Source organism: Salvia splendens, chromosome 9, assembly GCF_004379255.2.
Source record: "Salvia splendens isolate huo1 chromosome 9, SspV2, whole genome shotgun sequence".
NCBI classification, from domain to species: domain Eukaryota; kingdom Viridiplantae; phylum Streptophyta; class Magnoliopsida; order Lamiales; family Lamiaceae; genus Salvia; species Salvia splendens.
Window position 1 is genome coordinate 25,509,029 of NC_056040.1, and position 12,912 is coordinate 25,521,940.

Consider the following 12,912-nt stretch of genomic DNA (forward strand, 5'->3'; position numbering starts at 1 on the left):
CGGTCGATAGCTCCAACCTCTGCCTTGGCTGCCTGTCGGGACTTGCCGGTCGATCCGTCGGCTTCCTCCGTTTCTCACGTCTAGCCTCCATCAGCTCTTCTCGCCTGGTCTCTTGTTGCTCTGCCCGCTTCTCCTTCCGAGCCTTCGAGATGAAGCGAAGTCTCCCGTCGCTCAATCGTTCAAGCACCTGAATTCTTACAAAGAAATCAATATTAAACAGATCAGGTTTTGGGCAGCGACTGGGAAGCTCCACACCATCCTGGAATTCCAGGGTCCAATTTCGTCTTACGTATGCTCCGAGAAGGTGGCAGACGTTGAGGTGGCGAGTAGGGCGACTGACAATCTGACTTATTGAGTGGGCAATCCAATAGCCCAGGTGCACCCTCCTGTGCTCCTTCATGCACCACATGAAATAAAGTTCGGCTAGAGTAAGGATTGACAATGTATTGGCTTGGCCCAGGAGGTTGCAGGCTAGGTAGGCTTGGGCAAGGCGGAGGGCCGGATCAGCAATATAGTCCGCTTTGGACTCAGAAGCTTTAAATTCGGGGGCATGTCCGTTGCACAGGGCTTGCCAGACTGCCTGCTGATCAAAATCCGGCCTCCTCTGAGGAAGGCCAATGTCGCGCCCGAACCATTCTCCACTAGCTACCTGGGCCTCGGTGTGGAGTCCTATCCTTACAGAGAACTCGTTGAGGCTCATCTTTTGCTTAAGCCTGAATACCCGGAAAGAGACGCTCTTGGCCTCCAAGTTTGTACTTCCAGAAAACCGGAATGAGGTGAAGAATTCTTTGTCCAGGTCTTCGGGCACGAAGGTATCCTCGATCTCCAGCAGCTATTCAAAACCAATCCCAATAATATGCTGGGTAAATTTCTCCTCAACCCTATCGTCTCCAGGGCTGGCTAGTGGAGTCTCTTGCCTGCCTTCATCAGCTTTGTGGATGTTACCCTGTGGTGGATCCCCTCATTCCACTTGGGGTTTTCAAACACTAGCATCTGCCGGAGGAGGTCCGTGGTCAACACCACAGTTTGTTTGGCATGTTCAGCAGCGGGGGGTGTTGCAGGCCATCCTTGTTGCCTGCGGGAAGTACGGGCCCTCCAGAGCTCTCTCTCCTCTGTGTTGCTGCCCTCAACTCCTTGTTGTGGAGGGGCTGGTTGGTCTGTATTAGCAATAATGATGCCCCGGGATGCGGGGCGCATCTTCTTCGGGGGAGGAGGAACAGTCTCATTCCCCTTCCTTTTCTTCTCAGCTCTCTGGCGGCTGTCCTCAACAGCCATACTTTCATCCACGGCCTCTCCGACCTCCTGGTTTATCGCCCCAACGGCTCCTACGTTCCCCGGCTCATTTAACAACTGCCGCGCTACACGGAGTCTTTCCTCCTGCCCTTCCTCTGCCCTCTTTATGTTGGCCGTCCGGGCCTCCACTTCCCTCACCAACCTGTCGACTTCCACCGTGCGCGTCCAACGGCGCAACGGTTCCTCCTCCCTCTCCGGGACCGACTCATCCTCTACATGAGGAATGCAGTTCTAGTCTGCCTCCTTTTGTTGCAATATTTCGTTGGGTGGAGGCAGAAAGTCCTCTATAGAATCGTCGTCGATGTTCACAACTTCGATTGGTTGTGTCGGCCTTAGGAGAGTAGGGGAGTTGGAGCCTCCTCCACTCGGTGGCGTAGGGGCGTTGAGAGCGGCTTTGCCCTCTGCATGTGGGGGAGGCACGGATTCTGCTCCGGTGGCTGCCGGTTGCGCTTCTTCGTCCACCTCGGAGTCATCCTCACTATACTGCACTAAAGGTGCGACGGGTGTAGGGTATGTGGTACGAAGTGGGGCTTGTGTTTGGGTGGTGGATGAAGGGTTTCGGGGAGAATTTTGGGATGAGGAAGCTACGGTCTTGTCCTTTGACAGGGTTACTCCTATTTGGGCTTCTACAGCGGCCGTCGCGACATTCATATCGGAGGGAAAACTCCGGAGGATTCTTGTCAAGCGCCGTTGCGCTTCTTCGTCCACCTCGGGTAGTGGAGCGGCGGTTGGTGTAGGTGGGCTAGGGTTTCCTATATGGGCTTGTGAGGAGGTTTATTGGTCAGCACTATCAGCACGGGCACTGGAAGAGGAGGATGAAGTCGGGAGTTGCTCGAGCAACATTGTTTCTGGTAATGGTGGGTAGGTTTTGGATTTTCTTGAAAGAGGGTTTTGAATTTGAGGAGAATTCTCGACGAGAGCAAAAGGAATGATATGTAGGCAGCTTGGGTAAAAGTGATTTACGGATCTGAAATCTGCTTTTTATAATGATATCGCGGCTGTTCGGATCCTCTACTGTTGCGATCCCTGCGGCTGTTCTGATCTTTTCGACTCCTTACGTACGGGCACGCCTTTTCAGAGTGCCAGCTGGCAAAGCTTCTCTGATACGCTATCTCCTTCTTCCTAGGACGTCCTTTCATTGCAGCTTGACACCTCTTCAGTGACTGCGCGCGTCCTTCCACCACCTGCCCCGATCAACTCAATCACTTACCACCAATTAAATTCAATTTATTCTGATCAAGTGGACAATTAATTTCAGATGAGAATTCTATTAATACCACTTGATCAGCTTCCGTCTTTACTTCCGATTATTTTTTTAACTAAGAAAAAGAAATTAACACACGAAACACTATTTACACTAGCTACGAAGGACTTGATCGAGTTCTCATAGGACGTCACTTGATCAGTTTAAATAGATTAAGAATTTGTTGCTTGATCAAGCAGACTACCCATGAGTACTCGATCATTCATTTAACTATTTACTGCCGAGGGTCAAGCATGAGTAGTGGAATGTCTTCCACCACAAATGTCTCCATTCCCTCTCTGCACGGCTTCACCCTATGACCATTCACCATAAATGAAGGCGAGTCTGGATTGCTTCCTTGGAGTTCGATTGCTCCATTCGTTCGGATGGCGACAATGGTATACGGGCCTATCCATCTTGACCTAAGCTTTCCTGGCATCAATTTCAGTCTGGACTAGAACAGCAGTACCTTCTAGCCCACCTTGAGTTCCTTCTTGCGAAGGTTCTTATCATGCCACATTTTCGTCCTTTCATTGTACCACATGGCAGAGTCATAGGCGTCCAGACGAAGTTCTTCCAGCTCCTGTAACTGCATTCTCCTTTCTGCGGCTCCAGACTCGGTATTCATATTCATTTCCTTGATTGCCCAGTAAGCTTGGTGCTCAACTCCCACTGGCAGATGGCACATCTTCCCAAATACCAGCCGGTATGGGGACATTCCAATATGCGTTTTGAACGCTGTCCTGTAGGCCCAAAGTGCGTCCTCCAGTCGTCGGCTCCAGTCTTTCCTCGTGGGATTGACTGTCTTTTCTAGAATCGCCTTGATTTCTCTATTAGAGATTTCAGCTTGGCCATTGGATTGTAGGTGGTAAGGTGTGGATAAGCGATGGTGGACTTCATATTTTCGCATCAAAGCTTCGATAGTTCTGTTGACGAAATGAGTCCCTTGGTCAGAGATAATGGCCCGTGGTACTCCATATCGGGTAAATATGTTAGATTTCAAGAACTTCACCACTTCTCTGGACTCACACGTCCTAGTTGCCTTTGCCTCGATCCATTTGGACACATAGTCCACTGCCACCAGTATGTAGAGATTACCTTCAGATGCGGGAAAGAGTCCCATGAAGTCCATTCCCCATACATCGAATATTTCACAGACAATGATGGGGATCTGATGTATTTCATCTCTAGTGGATATTCCTCCAGTAAGTTGACATCAAGGGCACTTCTTGCAGAATTCATAAGCATCTCTATGGATGGACGGCCAATAAAACCCACTATCAAGTACTTTCCTTGCTGTTTTCTTTGGCCCAAAATGACCCTCGCAAGCTAGTGTGTGGCAGTGGATCATCACGTCTTCCTGCTCCCATTCTGGCATACAGCGTCGGATTACTTGATCAGCCCCCATTTTCCACAGGTAAGGATCATCCCAATAGTAGTATAGGGAATCGCTTTTAAGTTTTAACTTCTGTGCCCTTGAAATTTCGTCACTTCTAGGTAACTCCCCCGTTACCAAGTAATTAGCCATGTCTGCGAACCATGGCTCCTTCTTCGTGTTCTGTCCCTTGCTTCCTTGATCGGGTATTGACTTGATCAGACAGAGATGTTCTTCAGGGAAAGCATCTGGAATGGCTTCACCATTGTCTTCTTGCAGAATTTGACTCAGGTGATCTGCCACCTTGTTCTCACATCTTTTCTTATCCACTGCTTCTCAATCAAACTCCTGTAGAAGGAGTACCCACCTAATCAACCGTGGCTTTGACTCTTTCTTTGTCAATAGGTATTTGATGGCCGCATGATCTGTATAGACAATCACCTTGGACCCAAGCAGATAAGGCCTGAACTTCTCAAACGCGAAGACTACTGATAGCATTTCCTTTTCGGTCACATCATAGTTCTTTTGTGCCTGATTCAGAGTTTTGGAGGCATAAAAGATGACGTAACTTTTCCTTTCGATTTTCTGACCTAATACAGCTCCCACAGCATAATCACTAGCATCGCACATCACCTCGAAGGGGTGATTCCAGTTGGGAGCACGTATTATTGGAGATCTTATCAATCGGTCCTTCAGAAACTGGAAAGCGGCCTTGCAGGCATCTGAGAATTCAAATTCCACATCGTTCTGGAGAAGTCTTGTTAGAGGTTGGGCTATCCTTGCGAAATCTTTGATGAACCTCCTGTAGAACCCAGCATGCCATAAAAAGGCTCTGATCTCCTTCTGGTTTGTAGGGTAAGGGAGTTTTGCAATAACTGCTACCTTTGCTAGGTCGACCTCTATTCCCCTGCTGGATACTACATGGCCTAGGACTATTCCTTCAATTACCATAAAATGACATTTCTCGAAATTTAGAACTAAATCCTTCTGGCGGCACCTTTCCAATACCATGTTCAGGCTATGCAGCCCTTGATCAAAATCATCCCCATAGACAGTGAAATCGTCCATGAAGATCTCAATACAATCTTCCAATAGGTCCGAGAAAATGCTTATCATACATCTTTGGAAAGTGCCCGGAGCATTGCAGAGGCCAAAGGGCATCCTCCTGTAAGCGTAAGTGCCAAAGGGGCAGGTGAACGTCGTCTTTTCTTGATCATCTGGGTTTACAACGATCTGAAAATAGCCACTATAACCATCCAGGAAACTGAAGTACTGTTTCCCTGCCAACTTCTCCAGCATTTGATCAATGAACGGCAAAGGAAAGTGATCTTTCTTTGTGGCTTGGTTCAGCTTCCTATAGTCTATGCACATTCTCCACCCAGTAACTGGCCTTGTCGGGATTAATTCGTTTTCTCGTTTTTCACCACTTGAATCCCTCCTTTCTTAGGTACCATGTGCACTGGGATGACCCAGTTACTATCGGGAAAGGAATAGATAATTCCGATTGAAACTAACTTGACAATTTCTTTCAGCACTTCTTCCCTCATGTTGGGGTTGAGTTTCCGTTGTTGATCGCGGTGTGGCTTGGCTCATTCCTCCAACCGGATGTGATACATACACAAATCCGGGCTAATGCCCACCAAGTCTGTCAGCTTCCAGCCGATAGCCCTCTGATTCCTTCGTAATACTTCCAGTAACTTGTCTTCCTGCCCTTGGGTCAATTGACAGTTTATAATGACGGGCATAGTTTCGCCTTTTCCCAGGAAGGCGTACTTTAAATGTGCTGGAAGAGGTTTCAACTCTTTTGCGGGCTTTGGCTCCTCGGTGGGCAGAGGGTTCTCTGCAGCTTCATCACTCAGTGGCTTTCCTTGATCAAGCTGCTTTGCAATGCTAGATACTTGAGTTGTCTTACTCGACCCAGTTGGCTTTGGACGTTCACAAAGTTCTGTTATTGCTTCTGCGACGGCTTGGTCGTTCATTTCTCCAACCTTATTTGTTTCAAACCACTCTTCTACTTCCTTTTCGACCTCTTCATCTACAGCTGAGTCCGTGAACTGCCTTTTTAAAATTTCTTCTTCCAAAAATTCTTGCACTAAGGGCTCAGTTACATCCACATAATACACGTTTTCTCTGTCGGCTGGCCTCTTCATGGCCTCATTGATATTGAACGTATACTGCTCTCCTTTGAAGTCCAGACTGATCGTCCCATTGCCGACGTCTATGATAGTGCTGGCCGTAGACAAGAACAGTCGTCCCAGTAGGACTCCACTCGACTCCTTTGCTGTGGGCTCTGTCATCTTGATTACGAAAAAATCAGCTGGGTAAAGAAAGTTATTCACCTTTACAATAACGTCTTCCAGAATTCCTTCAGAGTGAATACATGATCTGTCGGCCAACTGTATCATTATATCCGTGTCGACTAGCTTGGCCTCTCCCAGCTTCCGGTAGATGGAGTATGGCAGAACATTGATAGATGCCCCCAAGTCGCACATGGCGTGCTCTACCTGAATGTCTCCGATTGAAATTAGAAGCGCGAACATTCTAGGATCAGTTTTCTTGGAGGGGAGATCGCTTTTCTGGATTACGGCAGAGACGTTCTCATTTGTAATTAGTCTCCCTTCCTCATTGACCTTCCCTGCTAGGTAGTCTTTAATGAACTTACTAATCGGGGGCATTTTTAACGCCGTTAAGAGTGGTACCTTCACATCCATGTCCTTGAACATGCTTGCTACGTCGATTGTGGCATCCCTTTTCCTCGTCACCATTCCGCGGTACGGATAGGGCTTAACCCTTTCAGTTTCTTCCTTCCGAGTTTCTTCTGAGGCTTCTCCTCCAACCCTTTCCTTGCCTTTTTCTTCCACTTGACCACCTCTGCTGGATTCTCCCTCTTCCTCACGACTTGGTTCAGAAACAGTTGGTGGAGATATCGCAGGATGGCTGGGGCCTTGGTAGACCCTTCCTGACCGCAGGGATACTTCACTAATATTCTCATGACCAGGTGGTTGCATAGTAGCTTCATTCCCCTTCAACTCGCCCAGCGATACTGCAACTTGAGAGAGTTGTTTCGTCAGCATCTCCAACGCCGCCCGCTGCTCTTTTTGAGCATCCTGGATTTCCTGCACTGCATCATTTGGATGGTGTGGTATCAACATTTCTACGTGGCTTTCGTTGGGGTGTCTGTTGTATCTTTGATTCGGTGGTCCTCCACTATAGTTAGGTTGCGGGTGGTCAGATTGTCCGTAGTATTCTTGCTGATACCGCGGCTGGTTGTACTGTTGATTTCCCCGTAGGTATGGTGGAATGTACGTGACCATCTGGTTGTTTGGTTGCCTTCCCTGCTGGTAAACTGAGGGCCTGGCTGTTTGTATCCCCAATTTCCCTCCGGTTGTCTGCTTGACCAGTTGGGCTATCCTCCACTGGCCCAGTTTTCTTGAGGTACGTTATGTATCCTGTTTCTTCCAAAGTTTGGTCTGTCCTGGATCCGTGTGGGCCAGTTGGATTGCCCTTCAGAGGGTTGTACTTGCTGGGTTAATAACTGAAGTGGTTGGTTTTGATTAGTCCATCGAAGATTGGGGTGGTCCCTCTACGGAGCATCTCTCTGCTTCCTCTGGATCCAGTTGCCATTTGTGTTCCAGTGGCCTACTGCGTTCACTTGCTCTACCTCAGAGGGAAATTCACAGTAATGATGTTCTTCTGGAGGTGGCGGCTGCGGTACGTACTGTGTCTCCTTTGGTGCAGGTGGTGGTGGTGGTCTCGTTTTTTCTACTGCTTCCAGCAAATTTTTCTCCATCTGCTCGAATCGAGCCTCCAGCTTTTCATCATTGTGCGCCTCTGCTGCGTGCACTGCTCCTCTCCTGTACTGCCCTCGAGAGGTTTCATACGACCGCTTAGCCTCAATCAGCCTCTCCAAAATATTCTTAGCTTGGCTAAAAAGGGTTTTTGAGAAATCCCCTTGTGCTGCGATGTTGAGGTCGTTTTTGCTATCCACCGTGAGTCCGCCATAGAAAATCGAGTAGACTTCCTTCTCTCCCAATTTGTGGTTAGGGCATGCTTGAAGCAGCCCTTGGAACCTATCCCAGTACTGGACGAGGGGCTCGTCGTATTCCTGTCTGGCTTCTGTAATCTCCCTTTTTAGGGCACTTGTTTTTGATGTTGTAAAGAAACGATCGAGGAATATCATGCGAAACTCAGCCCACGTTCTGATGGATCCTTCCGGCAGCCTTGACAGCCAGACACCCGCATCCCCCTTCAAGACAAAAGGAATAGCTTTGAGTCTGTAATCTTCGGATGTGGACCCAGCTGGCACGGGCTGAATATCACAGTACCGGCAGAATTCGTCCAGAAAAGCATACAGACATTCCTTCGAAAGGCCATAGAAGTGGGACAAGACGGCCAGTACTCCTGATTTGATGGCAATGGTCCGCATCCCAGGAGTAGCGGTGATGGCATGCGTGGGCTCTCTCTCATCATGAGCATGTAGAGAACCGATCCCTGAGTCGTCGATGACAACGGCCATCTCTGCTTCCGTTCGTTCTGGTGGTGGTGGTTGTGTTTTCTGCTCGGTGGCTGCTGCTGCTTCTAATACGGCTCTGCGACGAGTGATGACAACGTCGGCTTCCTGGACTCTCCACTGAGTGTTAGTTCTTCTGTATATCAACGGATGATTCCAGTAATCGCCTTGGTGGTACCTTCTCATCAACAGCAAAAACAAAAAATGAGAAACAAAATTATATACACCTACGCACTACGCACAAACATAAAGTAACACCATGCTTCCCCGGCAACGACGCCATTTTGGAGGGACTAGGAAAGAGATCGAAAACACGAATAGAATGCGGATCAAGTTATATGGAGTGATAACCAAACCGATTGGATCAGTTAGCAAATGTCGTTGCCACTTAATCAATGCACTCTAGCTCTCGCCCTTTCCGCCTTGCCAAAGTAATTTATAACTCCTAATTTTGCACAACTTTAACAGTAAAGCGGCAAGTTCGGGGTCGATCCTACATGGAAGTTGGTGTGTCGAGTGTGTGAGTAGTGAACAGGGGGGGTGGCTGCTGCCACGCTTTAATTTGGGAGTTTTAACTACTGTTTTAATCTAGACAGAATTTAAACTAGCTAGCTTGATCAACGGGATTCTAACTACTGGGTCAAGTGATTTGCAGGAAACAACAGAAAAGTAAATGCGCGGATTTAAAGCGAAAATAACTTGATTAAACTAAAAACTGATTACAGCGTGAAATTAAACTAAGCTAACACTTGGAATCTAAGAAAGCGGTAAACTGAGAAGAATCTCAGCGGGAAACTTAAGTCACGCTAACAGAAATGAGTATTCTGCAGCGCTCCCTTTGGTCGCCCTTCTAACTAAGCTATCTAACAAAGCTAGAGAATTAAACTAAACTAAGCTAGAGAGCTGGACTACGCTAGATAACTATGCTAAACTAAACTAGGCGGAAAGTAAAGTGTCTCCTCCTTTCTTGTGGTGGCACACCCTCTATTTATAAGCTCGATTCGGTCTCCAGCTGGATAACGATCTTGTCAGGGAATATTCACTCATTCTGAGAATGAGCGACTCATTGATTGCTACATGCTGTTCTTCTAGAATGTCGACACTTTTTGGTAACAAATTCGTGACTCAGCTTCGTCCTTGCGTCTCATATTCCAGCACGTGTCCCCTTCTAGAATGTCGTCCTTGATAACAGAATGGTGCGTTGTATCCAGCTCATTTCCTCACGTGCTCTTCTTCCAGAAGCCCGTGGTCCCCTCCTAACTGCTTGATCACTCCCCTTGATCAACTCCCCCGATTCTGAGCCTTTTATTGCCTTTGTACTTGCTTGATCAGGTCGGCCTTAAAGCCATGGTCAAGTGGTAATTCTGCACATTTAACACTTGTTTTGCGCGATAAACCGATCAAGTAGCATGTATTTCACCCATAAACCGATGCATGAAATAGGCCCTGTCACCCATCTTATTCCACGATAATTATTACACATAATTATTCATCTTAATAAATACTTCATCAAAGAAGTTTATCATCCCCATATGGGATAATTAACACTCAGTTAATTAATCCATTAGTTATTCTCATAGCTCATTTCTAGCTTTATTGTGACCAACTTTAATATATTATTTCTCACTCACCGGGAATCGAATTTGAGAAAATGAATATACTACGGTCATCTACTCGGAACGTAGATCGATGCTATTGCATTTAATTTTACAAAATTAAATGTCTTGTAACATTTATTATTAGTCAAAGTCGTTTGACCAAGCACGATTCCAACAATCCCCACATGAGTGGAAATTGCCAAATGCATATGTATGCAGACACAAGCTCAACCCTCAAGAGGTATGTAAGCATTATGATAGATAGTTTTTGGCTTTGAACCATCCATAGTCAACACCATCGGATACACAGGCGGACAAGTAGCGCGATACTTTGAACTATTCCTCTACGGCGTGCACCGAGACAATGATGTTAACACTTAAACACCTCAAGCTCATCCGTTCTCACATTTTGTGTCCATTTCAGGCCTTGGACACCACTTTGGATTCATAAGTGTATTGTTTGAAGCGGCCACACTTTACACTTACATAGGTGATTCCTCGTTAAGTATCTTGACATACTTGGTCTACTTGAGAACTTCATCTCAACGAGATCCTTTAGGGATCATTAAAAGTCATAGACTTAACCTCACCACTAGGCAAGTTTTTCAACACTCTATTGCTGTCTAGGGAATAGATATAGATGAGTGTTTCACACGAACTCTCATAGCTTAGTTTTCCCATTGAACCAAGTTCTTGGGATCTTCAGTCATCATGGTTGGGTTACCACTATGACAATTCTTTAGTTTGTGGATTTTAAACACATTCCCTCTAACAATTTATTCATTTGATCACGATTTAACCATATGGTTAGCGGATCCGCTAGATTACCCAATGACTTCACATAGTCAAATGTAATCACCAATGTTGTGATCAAATGTCTCATGGTATTATGTCGTCGACGAGTATGTCGAGACTTACCATTGTAAAGGCCATTATTTGCCGTTCCTTTAGCAGCTTAGCTATCACAATGAATCAACACTGGAGGCACCGACTTAGACCACCATAGAATATCATCAAGGAATTTCTTAAGCCACTCAGCTTCCTCACTAGCTTTATCTAAAGCTATGAATTCTGATTTCATGGTTGATCGGGCTATACATGTCTGTTTCGTGGATTTACACGAGACAGTACCCCCCAATAGTAAAGACATATCCACTTGTTCAAAGTGAGTCTTTGTTATGGGATATCCAGTTCGCATCACAGTACCCTTCAAGTACCAGGGGGTATATCAAGAATTATAGCCCATGATTTTGAGTATATTTCAAGTACCTCGAAACTCTTACAAGAGCTTTCCAATGCTCCTTGCTTGAATTGCTCGTGTAACGACTCAACTTGTTCACTATGCAAATAATGTCAAGTCTAGTGCAATTAGTTAAATACATAATGTACCCAATGACCTGTGCATAATCTTCTTGTGCAACAGGCTCGCCCTTGTTCTTGCTCAAGTGAACATTGAGCTCTATAGGTGTCTCAGCCGACATGCCATCATAGGCGTTGAATCTCTTTAGTACTTTCTCAACATAATGAGATTGTGTCAAGATGATTCATTTGAATTAGAATTTTTCATTCCAAAAATCACATCGGCTAGACTCATATCCTTCATATCAAAGTTTCTCTTTAACATGGTTTCCGTATAGTTAATCACTTAGGTGTTACTACCCATGATTAACATATCATTAACGTAGAGACACACTATAACGTATCAATTATCAGTGTTCTTAATGTAGACGCATTTGTCACATTCGTTGATTTTAAATTCATTTGATAACATCACACTATCAAATTTCAAGCAACGGCGCTCGTTTCAATCCATAGAAGGACTTAACCAGTTTGCAAACCTTTCTCTCTTGTCTAGGTACTACAAAACCTTCAGGTTGTTCCATATAGATTTCATCTTAAGTCACCATTTATACTTATCAACTGTTCCAACGACCTTAAACTTGCTTTTAAGGACTCATTTGCATCCTAAAGGTTTAGCACCTTCAGGTAGATCAACCAATACCCAAGTGTGGTTTAGCAAAATTGAATCAATTTCGCTTTGAACAGTTTCTTTTTAATGCTGCCGGTCTGGTCCCGCAAAGGCTACTTTTATCGATGTTAGTTCTTCATCCAACATAAAAGCAATATAGTAAGGACCAACTGTCTTTGGTGCACTGACCCTACTACCACGTCTTAGTATTGTATCGTTTGGATCAGGCCTTGTTCGCTTGTGCGATTCTGGCTCTTCATCCGCTGATTCAGAACTAGTGGCTTCATCCTCAATTCTCATCTCAGAATTGGATGCAACATTTTCCTTGTCTTTGCGAGGAAATATATTTTTCAAGAAACACTACATTTCTTGACTCGATTGTTATTCCTACGGTCGCAGTCGGTATTTCAGACTTGTAGACAACAAATCGATAAGCACTCCTATTAAGTGTATACCCAATAAAGATGCAATCAACCGTGTTAGGACCGATTGTAACTTCTTTCGGCAGAGGAACCATCACCTTTGTCAAACACCCCCACACTTTGAGATATTTGTAGGATGACTTCTTTCTCTTCCACAAATCATAAGGAGTAACATCTTTACTTTTGAGTGAGATTTTGTTTAGGATGTAGTTGGCCGCTTCATTCTTGTGGATGGCGCAGAATCTTTTGACCTCTCTGTCGACTCGGTCAAAGTGAGCGCGGAGCATCTTATATGTGCGGCGAGACCCCTTCGGCTTAATCTCGTGGTAGGCCTCGGTGACCTTTTCCCAGAAGGACTTTCGGGGTTGTTGATTCCCGACGATGGGATCGTACGAGACGCTGATCCAGGCGTTGTACACCACCAGCGTTTCTTTGGGGCCGTACGGATGCCAGCCTAGATCCTCCTCCTCCGCCTCCGCCCTGGAGCTTCCACCGCCTCGAC

General features: G+C 46.0%; 2 protein-coding genes across 2 annotated transcripts; both read right to left on the bottom strand.

The window, feature by feature from the left end:
• Positions 1–3,008: 3,008 nt before the first annotated feature.
• LOC121749342 lies at positions 3,009–3,668 on the bottom strand. The gene has a single exon (XM_042143918.1). The coding sequence runs from the start codon at positions 3,666–3,668 to the stop codon at positions 3,009–3,011; it is 660 nt and encodes a 219-aa protein (XP_041999852.1).
• A 1,832-nt stretch (positions 3,669–5,500) lies between these two features.
• On the bottom strand, positions 5,501–7,063 carry LOC121749343. The gene has a single exon (XM_042143919.1). The coding sequence runs from the start codon at positions 7,061–7,063 to the stop codon at positions 5,501–5,503; it is 1,563 nt and encodes a 520-aa protein (XP_041999853.1).
• Between the last annotated feature and the right edge of the window lie 5,849 nt (positions 7,064–12,912).